Source organism: Spinacia oleracea, chromosome 4 (assembly GCF_020520425.1).
Source record: "Spinacia oleracea cultivar Varoflay chromosome 4, BTI_SOV_V1, whole genome shotgun sequence".
Lineage (NCBI taxonomy): Eukaryota > Viridiplantae > Streptophyta > Magnoliopsida > Caryophyllales > Amaranthaceae > Spinacia > Spinacia oleracea.
This window is the reverse complement of record NC_079490.1, coordinates 168,598,988-168,618,972: the sequence shown is the minus strand read 5'-3', so window position 1 is coordinate 168,618,972 and position 19,985 is coordinate 168,598,988. Positions and strand designations below refer to the sequence as shown.

At 34.6% G+C, this 19,985-nt stretch overlaps 1 protein-coding gene across 3 annotated transcripts; it reads right to left on the bottom strand.

The window, feature by feature from the left end:
• Window positions 1–2,317: 2,317 nt before the first annotated feature.
• LOC110784243 (protein TOPLESS) lies at window positions 2,318–10,901 on the bottom strand. Of its 3 annotated transcripts, none has more exons than XM_021988668.2 (27): window positions 10,732–10,901; window positions 10,096–10,240; window positions 9,800–9,979; window positions 9,590–9,703; window positions 9,352–9,510; window positions 8,582–8,759; window positions 8,375–8,498; window positions 8,158–8,267; window positions 7,887–8,052; window positions 7,682–7,791; window positions 7,471–7,540; window positions 7,291–7,364; window positions 7,088–7,183; window positions 6,895–6,990; window positions 6,669–6,796; window positions 6,322–6,556; window positions 6,075–6,236; window positions 5,884–5,994; window positions 5,627–5,809; window positions 4,796–4,906; window positions 4,526–4,705; window positions 4,300–4,428; window positions 4,123–4,218; window positions 3,837–4,025; window positions 3,594–3,760; window positions 2,626–2,916; window positions 2,318–2,513 (listed from the first exon to the last, which is right to left on the bottom strand). In XM_021988668.2, the coding sequence occupies exons 2-26, from the start codon at window positions 10,173–10,175 to the stop codon at window positions 2,703–2,705; spliced, it is 3,462 nt and encodes a 1,153-aa protein (XP_021844360.2). In that variant the 5' UTR covers window positions 10,176–10,240; window positions 10,732–10,901; the 3' UTR covers window positions 2,318–2,513; window positions 2,626–2,702. The 3 variants fall into 3 exon arrangements, with proteins under 3 accessions (XP_021844360.2, XP_021844363.2, XP_021844362.2); XM_021988671.2 differs by having other exon boundaries at window positions 2,626–2,913; XM_021988670.2 differs by lacking the exon at window positions 10,732–10,901 and adding an exon at window positions 10,474–10,567.
• Window positions 10,902–19,985: the final 9,084 nt, after the last annotated feature.

Below are 19,985 nucleotides of genomic sequence, written 5' to 3'. Positions count from 1 at the left end.
AGGAAAATGGGTATATATACTGCTGACGTCAGTATTTTGTCAGCAATTACGTGTCATTAGTAGTGCCATCAAGGCGGTCTTTTCTGTAAGACCGCCTTACCTAAAAGTTTGTATGTACACCTAATGTACATCTTGTACACCATGCTTTTCTATTGGTTGAAATGATATATTTATTGTCTTTCATTCTTATTTTTTAATGGGTTTGATGAAGTGCAACAAATTAATGATGGTGTACAAGATTATCTTGTACACTAAGTGTACATGTAGCTTTTTCCTTAATAGACGGATAGGATTCATTCCGGGTTAATGTCCTCGGAAAAAAATTAGTGCAAATTATTGTCCTTCACATTTATGTCACCTTTTTTATTTGGTTGTTTTTTTTTTATTTTTTATGGACAAGATGTCTATCATCGACAATAATAACTAACCATCTCGTCCTGCTTCAATTAAGGATGAAGGGTTGATCAAATATTTATTTTTATTCTCAAAGGTTTGGATTCGAACCCCAACGGAGACAAAGTAAAATCACCATTCACCACTATACCAAGATCAACTTGATTAAATAAGCATAAGACCACTTAGTTACAATTTACAAGTCACAATAGTGAGTAGAGAAATATTTTGAAAAAATAAGTGAAAATCAGCTAAATAAAATACACATTTGCTGAGGGAAAAATTGATATTGACAGTTCCAACTATGGCCGTTTAACTTTTAAAGGTCCCAACTTTTGATTATCCTAGAGTGGTCTCAACTTTAAGGTGTGTTTTCCAAGAATGGTCCTTTGGTTTATTAAACTATTAATTAAGTTGATTTAAGCATATCATACTGTTCCATTTACTTCATTTAATTAAAAAATATGATTATTGCACGAGAGATATGAGTGTTAATTAAGTTATTTAGCACTTAATTTTAACTAAGGGACCATTTTTGGAAAACACTCTCTATAGTTGGGACCACCCTGACATAATCAAAAGTTGGGACCTTTTAAAGTAAATCGGCCATAGTTGGGACCGATAATATCAATTTTTCCTTTGCTGAGTAATATCTTGCTTGTAAAACATTTAAAGAAACAAGGATTAAAAATACCAACTCTAGTTACTTTCTGCTTCCTATTTTAATCATTTATGTACTCTATTTTTTGTTTCCTGGATTCTCTCCCTCCTCTCATTGTTCAGAAAGGGCTTAAATATCACACCAAAACTGTACAGAATTTATGGACTATATCCCCATTATATTCTATCATTAATGACTAACACAAATTCTTATTTACATATGGTGTATGATAAATATTGTACACCGAAGTTAAAGTTAATGTAAAATACTTAAAAGTTACCCTTATATATGTAAAAGTTATCTATTTTCACCTTATGCATACAAGTCCTTTGACTAAATTTTATGACTAGATTTTAGATAGGACATAAATTTTCAGTGAACACCTATGTTCCAGTAGTAACACAACAATAGGTCATTTAATGGGCCAAAAAGACTTTGTTCGGACTGAAACTTGAAGGTGTACCTATATTTTGGTCCAATGAAGATAATGGCCCGATTCTAGACCCGATTCCGAAAATATGGGTTGGTGCAGCACAGCAGCAGCATGTTCGGTGGTGCACCGGAAAGTTATAGAATTCTCCGGGAAAGTCTTGGATATTCAAACTCGGAAATGCTTACGAACAATCATTCCCAAAGTGTTTGGCTAAATGTGGATATCTCAAATACAATGGCCCCAAACCTCAAACTTGGGCCATAAACTCTATCTTCTTTTGAGGTTGGAACCTTATTTCTTATTGCCATATTTGGAATTGTCGAATAAAAATCACCATCATTCGCTACGTTTTCTTCAACATTTGCTAATTGCTATGGCAACAAAGGACTAAAACAAGGATGTAAAAACTTGGTAACAATCACATTCCGATATTACATGTGCTTAATGTATGTTTATGTTCGTGTTCTATTCACCTGAAATAATAATACCCAATACAAAGTACTAATGATTTTATTCACGACCGATGAAGTAGGTTTGTACTCCGTATAAGGCAACAACGCGATTTAATTGCTTATTGCTTATTGCTTATTGCTTATGTCATTCAGGAATTCAGCTTGGTGGCAATCGTTTGTAAACGCAAACGCAAACGCGTAGCAAAATGTAATAGAATTAACAAAAGTTAACACCAACACTAAAAACCTATTAACTTGATGCATGTTAATTTTCCCTCTAATCTCAAAAGAATGGGAGAATTTTGCCTCTTTTAACTCGGTAAAACAAGGAGAAAACTTACAATTCCCCCCAAACGGCCTAACACACAAAGCACAGTATGGTACAAGCTAAAAACGAATAAATCGGAATCTTCAAAAGATAATTTCATTTTTAACACAAAAGAGAACACGTACTCCTACTGTATATACCTTACGTTGCTCTTGACCCCCAAAACATGTTAAATCTCTAAACATACATCATATACCTTAAACTGCACAACAGAACATGAGTAAATACATTCCCAGAAACCTACACCTGCAAACACATGAAATGATAAAAACGATCACGATCACGATCACGATCATCATCTTTTGAGTTTGGATACTACAACAAAAAGGAAACAGATAAAGGTTGGTCATAATCATACCTAGATAGAAAATAGTCCCAACAAAATAGAGCATGAGTTTAGACTAACTCATGCTCTAAAACAGCTTGGTTGCGTCATCATCTTTGTTGTTGATCCGAGCCTGAAGGTCCTACTGAAGGTGTAGTTGGCACACTGCCAGCCGATCCATTTTCCATAGGTGGGGGTACGCCCCATTTTCCTTCCGATTCGAGTGGTTCGAATACGTGAACACCGCCATCGGAAAGTCCTACTGCAAATTGGTTTGCTTCTTGAGGATGTGCAGCGATGACGAGCGGATGGACATTAGAACTACTGCAAAATAAATAAATAAATAAATAAATCATATAGAAAATCAGATAGATGGATATCAGCAAATTCCTAAAAAAAAAAAAATAGGGGAAAAAATGATACTTCGTATCTTAGAAGACTCAATTACTAAATCTTATTCTCTTCGTCCCACAATACCTTGCCCGTTTCTTTTGGACAAGTTCGACGATAAACAATTTTGACCACATTGTCTTTAATTATCCATTAACGAAAAAATAATAATAATTAAAAAAAAATTGGAAATATAAATTGAGATTAACCCGGCAACATTATTCTATTTATCATCATTATCATTAACCCATTGCCTCGAAGAGGCTCCCGCAAGAAGCGGAGTAAGGGGGGGTCGGAGTACACAACCTTACCCCTCAACTGCAAAGAGGTTGTTTCCAATTGACTAAAATATGCACCAGCCGGGAAATTATAGTCGAAGTATGTATATAAGTAATGCAAAAGGTCAAACCGCGAAAGGCATGTTAAAGGATTTCCAACATAGACAAGAACCCCATAACTCTATCATTGTTCACACTCCTACCTAGCAGGAGTTTAGCTAGTCTTTCCTCATCAGCACCAAATTAAACTACAACAATATAAAATCTTGAATACTATACATACAAATTGTAAGAAAAGCTATTCCAGTACCATCAATAATGTTAAAAACGTACCTGACATTGGGTGGGAGATATGCATTAGGATTAATACGACATCTTAGTCTGAGATTCGCAGCACTGAACACACAAACAGTCGCATCCAAGAAGCTCGCATATACAAGTTGACTATCACAGGAAAATGTAGCATGGGAGATTGGTGCAGAAGATTCGCGTGGAACCCACTGAAAAAGAAAAAATAAAATTAAGCTAATTAAAGGAACATTAGCCTTAAGCATCAAAGTTAAAAGCTTGACGCACCTGCTTAACACAATCTAATTGTTTTGTTTCAAATATTGCAAGCTGAGTCTCATGCACAACTAGGAAATGTATTTGGTCTTGATGAAATTGGACACGTGTATCTGATTGTGCTGTCGGTGCTCTTCCCGCAGGAAGCTGCAGAAATTTAGACCTTTGTTTTTCCCAATTATCTGAGCTCCATACACATATCTACAGGTCGCAAAAAAACGAAAAGATTAGCAAAATAAGCAAAGGGAAAGGTACATGTTCATAGCACAGTCCCAATAAGCCACGCAGTTATATGTACCTGAGCATCGGCACCCGAGGAGACCAAGACATTTAACGAATGTGAGAAGGCCAAACCAGTTATTCTTTTTGAGTGACCTTTTAACTTGCTTTTAACCTGTATCAAATAAAAAGCTCATCAACCAGTCAATTATGAACCAAGTTGATCTTCAAATTTTACCATAAAATTGTAAGATACCTCATCTACTCGAACATTATATATCTGGATACTTGAATCATCCATGCCAATAGCAATTATATTGTTATCTTGGGGATGGAAAGCAAGAAATGTTGCTGCGGGTGGTGGAGGCATAAAGACCGTCATTGTCTGCACTCAAATGAAAATTGAGGATAAATATTAATATATTGATTAAGCACAAAAAACCATTAGCAGGCAAGAAGGGAGATTATAAGCCATCGTCTACCTTAAATGTCATCATATTGAAAAGGGAAATCTTCCCTCCTGATGCTGACATTACATAAGAATCATTCTTGGACAAAGCGAAGCAAGGTACGGCCTCTTCAGAACTTGCATCAGAGACATCATTTGTCATCAAAATGCCACTAGAAGGTTGCCAGAGCTGAGGTGGAACATTAGCGGATGCCTACACAGACATGTTAAGGTTCAGATGCACGAACTTTCGGGCATGTTACGTGGATACAGTGTACTCGTATATTTTAATTTTCAAGCATACCTTCCCACTCGAGTTACGTTCATTTCTCTGCCATTTCCACAGCAAGTGAATTGCATTTGATGCCAATGCCAAGATAGCATTACCTGAGTTTGTATAGATCAGTCTCGATATCTGCATCACCGTGCAAAAAACAACTCAGCGAATGTAGCTCAATTTTGAGCCTGTTTTACAAGGCCACTAACATATTTTACCAACATCTGTACTGTAAGAAGTGAGGAACAAAAGCAGCAATAACTTTTTTAATTATCCATCCTCCAGAGTGCATCCAAATATGAAATATCTACAAGCTGAGCAGTCATGATGCATTGGTACATAACATTCGCACCCAATTATTACTGTTTTAGACATAGAAGCTGATCCTTTGACACCAAAGAAAAAGGCAAAGATCCCAAAGATATGAAACATTGAAAGAAAGAGAAAACCCAGCCTTCAAACTTTAAGATATGGTCCCTAGTCAAAGCTCCTAATTCTCCAGAACATTTCCTTCAAGGCTTCAATTACTCAAAATATAAGTTCTTAAGTTCTTATCCTCCCTCCCCCAGTCCCCCCTGATAATGGTAAAGAGGTTGCCTAATTCAATACAGCTAAAGAAGATAGTGATTACTCTCGCGAAGCAGAATGCCTTCTTCTATCACCTTCTAGCAACAACAGGTTAAAATAACAGAAATAAGGCATCAGCAAGCTAATGAAAGAACGAGAATTAACAAGCGGGCAGCCGGGAGAACTGCTATATGGTATCAAATATCAAGAAGATGTCCGTGCAGATGAGGAACATAACACACGGATCTTGTCGTACTTATTATCTTTTAAATGTTAATAGCTGGAGTATACCTTGGCCGCTCTCATATGTTCGGGCAGTCGCAATGACCGGCACTGAGATGGTTCACTGATTTCACAAAGCTTCCAAATCTTTGATTTGTCATTAGTTTCTTCAAGAATTCGTGATTTTACATCTCCCATACTTCTAGCATCTCCCATACTTCTAGCATCTCCCATACTTCTAGCATCTCCATTCTGGAAAAGGCAATGCCAGGTTTGTAAAGAACAAGAAAATCTAAACACTGAACTAGCAAACATTACAAACGTACCATTCCACCCATGGAAATCATGGGACCGCTTCGGTCAGGAAGCCCAGAACTAGTTGCAGCTGCAGCTGCAGCTGCTGCAGCGGCGGCAGCAGAAATGGGATTTATTGAAGGCTGCAAGAGACGTCAAATGTTAGCTGTGAGGTTCTCAAATAGTGGTAACACACAACAGAAAATAAATCTCTAACTGTTACCTTTGTCAAAGATTCAGATGCTCTGGAGGAATCGTAAGAAAGATTTTCATATGTCCGTAATAGCCGGAGGCCATCAGCATTAGCCATGATTTTTATTCCATTTTCACTAGCAGAGATGGCTAAAAGTGTGCCATCTTTGTTGAAACGGATACGTGGACTTGCCTTCAAAAAAAATTGATGGTAAGTTAGCAACGGACATATAATGAATTGAATCTTTTCAACTTCAGAACTTTTAAAAAAAACTTACTGGGAGTCCACCGTCAGCATCAATGGAAGTTAATAGCTGCACATTGTCCATATCCCAGAACTTAATGGAGAAATCATCACCGGCAGCCAAATATCGGTTCTTAGTCGTATCAAACTGAACTACACCTAGTGATCTTTTCCTAAACCCTTGATATGTTCGCTTCACGGCACCTTCGCTTTCATTCCATTCAACAATATGTGACTCACCATCTTTACTGGTGCCACATGAAAACAATCTGCAATACCAACAAAAAAATAGAAAGAAAACGAGAAAAGGGAAGCATTAGCAATTAAAGCATATACAAATCAAACACGGGACCAAAACCTACAAAATTCCACTAGATCTACCTGGTCCCATCTTGACTATAAGCCATGGTTGTGCACCATCGGCCTGGAGCATCATAATCCACTCGAGAGCCCAGATTGTCATATAACCAAGCTTTTATCTTCCCATCAACAGCAGTTGAAAATATAAACTGGTCCACAAAAATGCAAAAGCACGACACCTTAACATCAGATATTTACAAGCAAAAGAGTTGAAATATTTAACAACAAAGATTATTATGGTAGCAACCTGTATGTTTTCTTTGTAATGTGGGCACACTGAGTATACAGGAGCCTCGTGGCCTTCAAAGGTATACTGCTTTGTACCAGTAGCAGCATCCCACACCTACATATAAAAGGAGGATAAATAATTAAATATGGATGCTATATCCAAAGCTGTCACTTAAAATGGCCGACAAGTAAATGTAACATGAAAAACGAACTTTAATGGTCTTGTCATCCCCACACGTAATGACACAAAGTTGTTTGTTAGGAGTAGAAAAGGCAATATCATTCACTCCTCCCACATGGGCATCAATCTGCATATAAAAAAATGTTCAGCAAATAGCACATTAAGATCTGAACAATGACGAAAAAACGCATAGCTATTATCTTTCACAAGGAATTTTTGGCTACTCTTATGTACCTCCAAATGTTGTCGTACATCTTCACCGCCATGATGTGAATAGATTTGTACAATGTGCCTTGAGTATGCAACCCCTGGTCACACAAATGAATGACGTTACAGATAAATGTGTCGCAAAGAGACTAATTAATCTAGCACCATAAAATTCATGATAGAGACTATAAATTCTCTAAAGCTCACCAAACAAGGATCCATCAGGGCTCCAAATTACACGGTTAACAGATACAGCAGGATCTTTGACTAGAGCTGACTATAGAACAAAAGAAAAAGAGAAGATTACATATGAATTACAAGCCACTTGGAAACAAAAAAAAGTCAGGGTGTCAACCATTAAAATTTGAAGGGGGGAAAATAGCAATTACGCATATAATGCAGATCAGAAAGAGAATACCTGAAGAGGCATTGAACACGTACTAAGATCCCAAACTTTGAAATTTCTCAAAACCAACCTTTCACGGTTGCCTACTTCCCATAATGCTATATCTCCAACATTTGTACCAACTAAAAGACAAATTTAACAATAGATAAAGGTCATTGGTCAAACAGCACAAATCATCAAAATATCCATGACGTGAAAGCATGGGACAGAGACTGACCCAGAAGTAGTGTAATCTGAACAGGATGAAAATCCATGCTCATAGGATTCGACCCCTGATTCAAAGTCCTAACAACAGTCTTGGGTAAATCATCAGGTACACTGAACGCCTGACTATGACCATGGCCTGGGAATGACACTGGCATTACATTGACAGGAAGATTAACCTGCATAAAAGATAACAATTTTGATTTTAGGACAAAAAATCATTACCTAAAATGTTATAAGTCAGAAGAAACAGTTAATGCATAATTGCAATATATTTAGAAGACCTCATCAGCAATTCCCATTGGTCTTGTTCTCTTGGCAACATGATCAGAGTCTCCAGATGGATAATCCATGGATGAATTTGTTGGAGGAGTCCTTGGATGCTTTAACGCAGCTAGGAAAAGACATTAAAACCATACATGAATAAGAGAGAAGGGAAAAGAAAGAGGTATCAATTTGCCATCCAGTTCGGTAAAACATAAGTGGGATCAACAATAATACCAGGCATTGACGGAGCACCAAGCCCAATAGGGCCACCAGATACAGCAGGATGAGTCACGGTAGCAGGATTGGACATCCACCCAGCAAGGGGGGCAGGCACTTGCGCTGGTGTTGGCTGAAAAGGCTGAAGGCGTATAGAAAAATATTGTCAAGAGCATGTATTAGGTCAAGGGAATCAAATACGACAAACCAAAACCCTTAACTCACCCCATGTGCACCCAAAGGTGGAAAGCCTCCTGCTTTTGGCAATGAACCTAAGAGTGGGTTATTTGCCGGTGATGGAGCACGAGCACCGTTTGGTTGTCCACAAGAGTGATCCACAAACAGTGTCTTAATATCTGGATTTGGCCTTGGGTTTTTGCACAGTTGGTGCTGCCAATTCAAGCTGCGATTGACGGTCAATTAAACACATGCACTATGGTTGATGCTAAATAGTACAAGGCATACAAGAAAGGAAAAACTGATGGAGTGAAGCAATATACAGCCAGCCAATCAAAAGCACAAACTAAGTTTTAGCCAAACATATCTTCTTGCAGTCAAAAAATGTGTTGATTCAGTTTCATAATGCCTAACCTTACGTCATGTCCTAAATTAGCAGTTCCTCCCATTGTTACCTGGTTCGCTAGTATGAGATTGGGTACGGGTTCGCAATTCGCTACCTAATTTGCTAAATTAGACCAAAATTATACCATTTTGATGTTGTAATTCGCTTTTCCGGTTCGCGGTTCGTGGGCTGATTGGAGGATTAGGTAACACTGGTTCCTCCACTCCAATTACATTGGTAAGTTGTGATTAAGTGCCACATTGCCATCTCAAGAAGATATTATTCAAAAACTAGATAGCTCATGTTATGCATGCTACACGACCAATTTGAACAATTGTACTTTATGACAAAACAACCAGCAGAACCTTAAATTCACCATAAGTATTCCACGTGAACAATTCATCACATAATTATGTACATTTCGATATTGTACCTTTGGTTGATCAGCGTCCGCAACCTAGAATTCTTAAGGTTTGGAAATTGCAATTTGTCCCGAAACAAGGGATTGGCTTCAATTAGCTTCTTTAGCTCAACCAACATGATTGCCCTAGCAGATTTTGTATCTCCATACTTAGACAACTGCTCATTCTCCCTGTAAACAATACACAGCCACTTCAATGCATAGTTCCTACAATATACAATAGACACAACCATTCCCAATACACAATTACCTGAAATTATCCAGCGTCAACAGCTGGGTAATTTCCTTAAACAACTCTTCATTAAACGAAGCGAAAACCTTCAGATCCTTCACAAGTATATCCACTGCCTTCGACCGATCATGCCTTCAAAAAGTTCCAAATCAACAACATTTTTGTTTAAAACCAACAATTTTACAATTGCATAAAACAAAATTCCATAAATAACACATAAAAACTCACTTGTCCAATGCCTCTAGGTACTTTTGCTTTCGAATTTCAAAGAATATTTTCATGGAGTATCGGTTATCATCGACTTTCGTAAAACCGGACAGATACCTCTCAACCTCATCCCAATTCCCATTATGCACCTCATCCTCAAAATACTTCATATTAAAGAAAAACCCAGATTCCTGTTCAAGCCTATTCAACAAAGTACATAACCCATTTCAATTTAATTATCATAATTAACAATACAGCAGCCAAAATCTTAGCAAAATTATTGCAGGAACTAACAGAAAAATGTAGAGAAAACCTACTTGTGAACAGTTTCTTTGAACTTCTCTTCATCTAAAAACTGTAAAATTAAGAACACAAGCTCTCTACTTAGAGATGACATCTTCACAAATTGCTCCCCTTTTTTTCCACCCAGAAACTCTCTTATCACCTCAAATTTCTCCAGATCTGTAAAACCCCAAATCAGAAGAAAAAAATGGGTGAATTAATAATTAATTAAAATAAAAATACTAGAAGATATCTACCATACATGAACAACTAGTGAACCAATAAAGTAATCCCAAATTTTAGTTTAAAAAAAAAATCAACTAAATTATGAAGGGGGAAAATTAAAAATTAAAAAAATAAAATAACCAAGAGGAACAGTTACTAGATTAGATTTGGGTTTTTTTTTACTTTACCAAAACGACATTTTTGAAAAATCGCCGACAAGCCAGAAAAAAAGAGGAGAGAGAAAATTAAAACTAGGGTTCTTAAAGATCAACAAAATTAAAGCTTTTAAAGCTTAAACCCTGTCAAAAATCAAAGATGCAAAGCTACGAAGTGGGGTTTTTTTATATATGATTTTTTTTTAATTTAACTTTTAAAAAAGTACAAGTTTTTATTTATTTTTTTTAAAAAAAAATAAATAATTGAAGAACACAAAGCTTAAATCTTACCAGCAGCAGAAGAGATCCATACAAAAAATTAAAAAAAACAACAGGGGAAAAGATGAAGAAGAAGATGGAAATTGGTGTGAGTTTTTCTCTCTCTAAAAATGGGGGTTTAGACTTTTAGAGAGAGAAGATAAAATAATTAGGAGTAGATGAGAAAATGTTTGTGTGTTTGCAGAAAATTTTATTTGCGCATTTTTATACTGCGAGTGCAAATGAAAGATAAGAGGAGACAGAAAGTTTGATAAGATAAGTGCGTTGTATGTTTTGTTAGTCTTTGATAAGTACTTTTGCTTATTACATGATATGATAAGTGCTTCTGCTTATAGGACGTAAGAGTATTGTTTTTATTTCCTGGGGCCCACATATTTCTAATATTTTTAATTTATTTATTTTAATTTTTTCGCGAGGTGATTTATTGACGAGTTTATCGGCGCGGAATCTTTGGGGTGATGAACAACAGGACAGGCTGTTTGTTTCAGTAAGTGCGAGGAAATAATACAGTACAATCAACCACACTGTAAGCATTTAAGCAGTAACTACTCTAGTAGACCAGTACTGTGTACTTGTAGTCAATTTCTTTTTTTTATTTAAATTTAGTTTATCTACTGTGAACATGTTAGTGAACCCCACCCTAGCAATTTATTGGTGTTGACTGTTGAAATACAGTTTTACCCATTTTACGGAGTGTCACCTAAATATAAAATATCTACCGATTATTGATCCTTAATTTACTTTATATTGTAATGAGAAAGGATTATGTGACACATGTCAGGTATTACGAACGCTTTTATTTTTTTCCCGGATAGGTTATCGTTTAAAGTTGTGTGTATTTTGTAACGTAATATGGGGTATTTTGTAACGTAATATGGGGTTATTACTTATCATGATAATGGTTAGTTGGGGCTTAGGAGTAGCTCAAGTGTATACCTTCCTAGTTGTTGACTAATCTGAAATAGGTGTGGGTCAAATAGGGTCATTCTTAGTTATTATGGAGTACGGAGTTGAAAAACAAAGTTAATGAAGTTGGTGGAAAACTTATAAGGTCGGAGTCCCATCAATTGCAATTTGTTTAACAGTGGCTCAAGCGTATACCAGTGTGTCTAATCTCACTAACATGAAATATGTGTTGGTTCAATAAGACACTTCTTCTTACCTACTCCACACTCTTAAAAAAACAAAAAACAAAAAAACAAAAAAAAAAATGAAAAAGGGTGATCCAGTGAAATAAAGTACATGATTTTTAAATATAGATATTATCAATTAATGGGAGACAATGAGGGCGGATATATAATAGATTAAGAAAATTAGCAATTATTAATTTATTTAATTTTTTGACATAATTTATGATTTGGTGAGTAGAATATAATATTAATTTTGTTTTAAGATACCAATTGAGGTTGGCATGAGTGGTTAAAGGCCTCTTGCTCTTTAACCAAGGTCTCGGGTTCGAGTCTTGGGAATGGAAAAAATCTCAACTGGGAGGGATGCTGCCCATCGAGATAACCATGCAAACTCCCACGGGAGATTACTTTGCCGAAGGCGGTGGGAACTAGTAGAACCAAAAAAAAAAAATTGTTTTAAGATACAATAAAGAACGAATGTGTGTAGTTGTGCACACCAATATTTTTTTCCCACGAAAACTTCTCTCCATCTTACTTCATAATATAGGGTTTGTACGGATTATATTTTTTCATTAATTGGATGGATTGGTCATTTCTTTTCTCGTACAATTCATTAATTGCTAAATTTTGTCATTTGGTTTGATCATTTCTTTTTACGTGGAGTAGTAATTTGTACACTCTCTGAGTCTCTTCCATTTATAAATGTGTACTCACGTTCTATATCTTCGTCACTGTACGTAATAATGCATTGCTTCGTTATTATTGTCAAATGGGGTGCCCATGTTGTCATTTCTAATTTAATTAGTTTGTTTGAAAACAATTGCATCATTATGTTTTATGGAGAAGTGTTGATTTTTTTTTAATGAAAATGAATTTATAGCCTAGATTTAAGGAGGGGGAGCGTCATGTGACATGTAGACGTCTGTAAAAATGCCTTTGAATATGACCTACTTCGTATAGATTGTAAAGATATACGGATCGAGTACTAATTAAGGAACAATTAGCTCCTCCTTAAGTAAAGATAGGCATTAGGACTTCCTCCTTCCTCACTATCCTTAATCTCTTTAGTAAGGATATTTAGTAATTAATTAACAACACATGCTAGTGGGTTAATTACTATGTCTCGTACTATATATACCCTAGCTTCATTGAAATGTACGAAGTAATAAATTACATAGCTAGACTTATTAAACGGTTCAGGTGGGTCGGGTTTGATTCGGGTAAATACGCATTTAGGTTAAAAAGGGACCGGATGTTTACAGGTCGGATGCACTACAAGAAATTGTATCATTAATGACGGGAAATCCCGTCGCTAAAGGCCAATAATCATTGATTAATGTCGGGATCTCCTGTGGTGAACCCGTTATAAAAGGGAACCGTCGTTAATGAAAAATCTCATCGTAAAAGACATTTGCGACGGTTGTTCCCGTCTTTGTTTAGTTGTTAGCTCCGTCGCAAAAAGTTTTTGCGACGGAATTGACCCGTCGTAATTAAGTTATTGTCATTAAAAATATAAATTATTGTAGTGATAATAACAGGTTAAATACATATATATTTATGGGTTTCAGATCGAAAAAGGTTTCAAATACTTTGACCTCTTCCTCAACTCCCCTCTCAAGTCTCAACCACCAATCCTATAAATGATTCGGTTCAACACATCAATCTTCACCATCTCTTTCATGAAAATAACTATTTGACCAAGACATTCCAATTCTAAATGTAAATTAGAAACGAAATAATATTTTTGGGTGCTAGTACCTTTCTAGTAAACATCACATTACGTTATTCGATTTCGATCTTTTATAAAAACTTGCAATACTTTACCCAAAAAGATTTGAAAAAATAATAAAGTAAAACCACTACTAATAATAAATATCAATGGATACCAAATTACCAACATAGAAACATGGCCCCAAAAAAGAAAATTATTATTTTTTATTATAGAAAAATAAAAATGAATAAAAGTAGTAAATTCATTAGATAAGAGGGGGAAAAAGGGGTGTATAGCTTTTATAATGGGGAATCGAGGGATGGAAATTAAATTTGGTAGTCACTCGCTGGAAATGATCGTGAACCATTCAAGTCGAGGGCCAAAGGAAGGCTTTAGATAAAAGAAATGGGCATGTGACCATTGTTCAATTGTGGACCCTGATAGCGAAACTTGCCCTAATGGAGAATAAACATTGTACACGAATTATATATTCATCGTACGTACTCTTCTTTTGTTTCTTAATTAAATTTGGGGTTTTTAATCGGCATTCGCGTTCGCTAAGAGCAACTCCATTGGATACAAAATGGACCTGCTCACAAAATAAAATAAAATATGTGAGCAGGTAGCTCACTATTGGTACATCAATTACATAAGCAGCTGTTAAAACCTTGCAGCTATTTTGAGCTACGTAGCTCAAAAAAAAATATAGCTCAAATAAATAAATTATTTAAATTAAATATTATAGGGAGCTACAAAGTATTGTAGCCCACCAATATGATAATTTGTAATTTTAATCAATTGTAGTTAGAAATTTGATGTGACAAACTTAGCCACGACATCTTGTAGCTCACCATTGGAGTTGTTCTAAAAACTCCCGCGTATTTTTGCTAAAATGACATTTATATCCCTCCCCACTTCACCTCTCCCAATATCTCTGCCTCCTTGATCTTTCGGCCAAGCTGAAATGACATTTATAATTCTGTTCGAGTTATTTTGACTTATGAATTTATGGAAAATTTTGTATTTCGTTCGTTCCTTTAAATATACGGAGTTCTATATTTCGTGTTCCATCCATCTGTCATCCATGAATGTCATCGATTATCTGTCAACTGTCACCCATTCATCCACAGGTGCATCGGATACAAACAAATATGTTAATTAAAGAACTCGACCAAATATAGAAATGGAACAGAAAAAAAGTACTCCAATTAATTGGTACACTTTGATCATCACAAAGTTTAATGAATAAAAAAGTTGATTTTATTAAAATAAAATGTAAGTGGGGGTAAATGAAGAATAACCAATTGAAATAAAAGATAGTGAGGTATTATATTATTTAAAAAAAAGACAAAGAATAAATTATAAAATAAAGAGTACAAGTGGGGTCCTTGGGGTAAGAAGAAAATCATGAATAATGGGGAGATTTTCAATAAATTAAAAAACTTCAATTAATAAAATACGACATACTCCGTATTATAGAAAGTACACTAATTAATTTTATACGGAAGGAGTACTTTATATGACGGACTATAAACTCCTAAGTAACCGCGGAGTATACAAACTTAGAAAGCTTTCTAAACGCCAATTTAAAAATTGCTCTCATATGTGCATATCTACACAAAAACAAGAAAATCTTAGCTAAATGACAAAGGATTGAGAACTTGTATGCGCGCAAATAATTTTTATTTTTATTTTTATTGACATCGGCAATGGATTTTCTTGTTGAAACAACGAACTCTTATTACACAACTTAACAAGAATGGTCCCCCTCATAAATCATAATGCTAAGTGATCATTATTTAAATAGACTTTGGGTCGTGTTCATTGTGCAATAGATCCATGCACTTTTGAGTACTCCACAAGCTGAAATGCTAGTATTATTAATAATAATTGAGGTATATATAGTTAATTAGTTTAGTTATAATACTCCAATTATTGTTTAAATTATTTTGGATTTACGTATGAATATGATGTATGGACGTATTGTCAATCTTTTAAGCAAAGTCGGGGGGCTCGGGGCATATAAATTAATAGGACCACTAGTAATAATTCTTTGGTACGTATTCTTTCTCATAAAATCAAAGGAAGCTAAGTGTGACGTAGGCTCATTGTGCTTACCCTTTTTTTTATTAATGTCCAATGAGCCGATGTTACACTTAACTTCATTTGTCTTTATAAAACACTACCAAATTTGTATCTTTAATGACTACTTAATTACGATGGGTCAAACATTCCGTCGCAAAAGCATTTTGCGACGGGACAAACAACCAAATAAAGACGTGAATAACAGTCGCAAATGTCTTTTACGACAGATTAATGACGAGATTTTTCATTAACGACGACCCCCCTTTTATGACGGACTCGCAGGAAATCTCGTCATTAATCAACGATTATTGGCCTTTAGCGACGGAATTTTCCGTCGTTAATGGTACAATTTCTTGTAGTTAAAGGTTCTTTTATTTCCATTTTCAAAAGGTCTTGCACGTATAATGTGTACAATTAATTTATTGTATATCATGATAACTTTTACCCAACTTTTTATAACTTTTTTACCTAATTTTTTTTGAAACTTTTGATATGTTTTGATTAACTTTTTTTAAGTCATATTTACTTTTGTTTTTACAAAAATCTAACATTTTACAGTTTCTTCCCTAGTTATCCGTACACATTCCCATATTTTATACACTTTCCCATTTTCCTTGTTTTGGAGTGGCGGATGCATAACTATATAACATTAAGGTTGCGTTCTATTCATCTAATTTTTACTTATTTTTTCTGAAATTATCTTATCTGGACTTAATTGAACTTATTTTTCCTGAAATAAGTGAAAATAAGGTGAACAGAACATGGCCTAAAGTAGGGCTACGTGACTTAATTATGGACTGGATTTCCAAACCTGGCAACAACAAAATGGGGATTAGAAGATAACGACCACGCTACATAAAACTTAGAGCAAGATTAGCGCTGGGCTGAGCAATAGTCTAAGCAATAGTCTTATCGAGTATTAACCTAAGACCTCCCATTTAAGTGGGAGAGTATGACAAAAGTATGAGCAAGAGTCTTGGAATATCAAGACTCTACTTAAGACGTTTAAACGGTAAATTCTATCTTAATTATTATTTTATTTTTTTTATTTTTTTATTTTCACAAGTCTTGAATGAGTATGAGGGGTGAAGTGACAAAATTCAGCAAGTCTGAGAAAATCGCGACAAGAATCAAAGGAATGGAAAATTAATAAAAAGATGATATGGAAGTCTTAGCTCAGACTAGCGCTAATCTTGCTCTTATGGATCCGTCACTCTTGGTCGATCAATGTATCTGCAGTGGTGTAAATAATACGGAGTACTCGTATTAAGCAACATATGTACTACTCCCTCCGTTCCTTTTCGGGCCGTCCCTTAATACTTGCACCGCTTCTATAAATGGAAATCTTTATCAATATTATATTATTTCTCACACTTACCTACTACCCCACCTTCACCCCTACTTCCTACAAAAAAATCATTTAAAAATCTACACCCCTCACTCACTACTCCCCACTCCTTACACATTTCCCACTAACTATATTAAAAAATACCCCACTATCAACTAACACCCATTAAATTAATAAGTCAATTCAAATGTCTTAAAATCCGCACCGGTCAAACCGGTGCGAGTATTAAGAGCATCAATACTAAGGGACTCTTAGAGCATCAATTATAGTAGACTCTTAGCCCACTCTTAAAGAGAGAGAAATTTTAAGAGTTAGCTCTTAATAAAAAAAAGAGCTAACTCTTAGCTACCTCTTATTTAGAGGTTGATTAAGATATCCTCTAAATAAGAGGTAACTCTTAGAAATAAGAGTGGGGTGAGGTGGATGATTGTGAGAATATTATACAATTTTTTGACATTTTTGTTACAAAAAATAAAAATAAATACATGTAAAAGGTGTTTAAGAGGAAGTAACTAAGAGATAGTTATTTCTTGGAGTTTTTAATAGGTAACTCTTATTAAGAGAGGGTGATGAGGTGGATGAAGAGAGAGATTAAGAGTGGGTAAATAAGAGTAACCCTTATAATTGATGCTCTTAGCCCACTCTTAAGGAGAGAGAAATTTTTAGAGTTAGCTCTTAACAAAATTGGGGTAGCTCTTAGCCCACTCTTATTTAGAGGTTGATGGTGACATCCTCTAAATAAGAGTTAACTCTTAGAAATTAAGAGGGGGTGAGGTGGATTGTTGATTGGTATTGTGTTTGCCTTTTGGCATTTTTATTACAAAAACAAAATTAAAAATATGATAAAGCTATCTAAGAGTTAATGTATAAGAGTTAGTGTATTTCTTGTATTTTTTTGGTACCTAACTCTTATTAAGAGTGATGATGAGGTGGATTAGGAGAGAGACTAAGAAGGGGGAAATAAGAGTTATCACTACAATTAATGCTCTAAGAGACGGAGGGAGTAATACGGTAAAAAGCTACTCCGTACTTTGCAATAAGAAAAGCTCAGTAGCTACTGATCGAAAATTATAAAAGGATACTTTGAAAACAGGATTCCCTTGTATTTCTTCATCTTCAGGAGGTTTTTACTTTTTAGATATTACGATGAACGAGTTATCTCTTAAGATATATTATCTCTGTTTCAGAAAGTTCTTTACTGTTACTATTTTTACAGACTTTAATGTAATATTAAACTACTAATATATCAAATTTCGTATGTGAAAAAATTATAAAAAGTTGATATTCTGAAAATATATACCGAGACCAATCTAGTAATATATTACATGTAATGTTTTGATGTATAAAATAGTAAAAATTTACGGTCAAAATTTTAGACATATATTCCAAAGTGTAAATAATTTTTAGAAAAGGAGGAAGTATGAGGTTGACCCACTAAACTTTAAACAACTATAGCCTAAGTTATAAATGACTGAAATGAGTGAATTGTTAGGATATAATTGTGTGGCATTTGTAATTGTTAGGAGTAATTGTTTTCATCTGCATTATTGGTGGAACCCAACATATATAATTTTTAATTGATTCACCAACTCTTTTGCTTATGTTGAAGAGTTATTAGGATTTTTTGGTATTTACTACCTTAAAAATACACCACTTTTGTATTTACTACCTTATGAAATTTTTATTATAAATTACTACCTTAAAGTATGATTTTTTTTGCAATCACTACCACTTTACGGTTTTCTCATTTTAAAATTGAGATATCTCATTCGTTTCTTAATCATTTTAAGTGATTCAAAGCCCATTCTTCTCGTTTATGTGTAACGATTCCATAGGGATCTTGCTTTTAACATTTTGTAAAAGGTTAAACATATTAAATATTATCTTTAAAACTTTAAAATATTTATGAATCACCAAACGAATTATTTTGAAATGTCGTTCTCAATTAAATCCTTATAGAAAAAGGAAAATAATGAACTTTGAATCACTTTAAACGGTTAAGAAACGAAAGAAATATCCCAGTTTTAAAATGAGAAAACTGTAAAGTGGTAGTAAATGAAAAAAAATTGGAACTTTAAGGTAGTAATTTAAAATAAAAATTTCATAAGGTAGTAAATACAAAAGTGGTGTATTTTTAATGTAGTAATTATTATTATGTTTTTTTACAAAAGAGCGTTTACATTTTACTAATTACATCATCCGTTTCACAATAGATGCATCATTTCTCATTGTACGTATGTCATCGCGCTTATTTGAATATTAATATCTTTAAATGCGTATAAGTAAAAATTATAAAAAGTTGATATTTGAAATCCTTGTACTAATACGAATTTAACAAGATCTCACTTGACAATGTTTTTTCTTACACAAGAATAAAAGAAAGGTTATCATAGTTGATTGATGAATAGTGCGCAATTAAGAAATGATGCATCTATTGTAGAAAGGAGGAAGTATTAAACAACATGATACTAATTGACATATTATTAAACATATATTACGACAGTTAAATAAATATCAGATAGTTTGATGCGAGATTAACAGATATTTTTCTTCTGAAATTATCAAGTACATGGAAAATATATAAAAGGATCTAAGAATTGAAGGTCGAAAGGTATCTTGTGCATTTGTGCCCACCTAAGAGACAAGGACATATTATTAATAGTCAATATTTTATTATTTTTTGGGTGAAATTGGAACAAATACTTTGCATCCACCTATTGAGATTTGAGAAAGACAAATCCATTGTTAGTTTTTCCAACGGTTGACTTGTATTGTTGCTTGTACTCCGTATATGCTATTAAGCTTATCTTAATTTGATGCAAAATATAATTGTCTCTAACAAATACCATGTATAAGTCAAATATATATCCCCTGTACGGGGTGTCCTACCGACACCACTTGGTACCGGCAGAACTCCCCGTAAGTAAACTTAACCTGCAGATAATCTGGTCATATTAGGAACAGAAGGGCTATCGGCAATATTTGCAAAGAC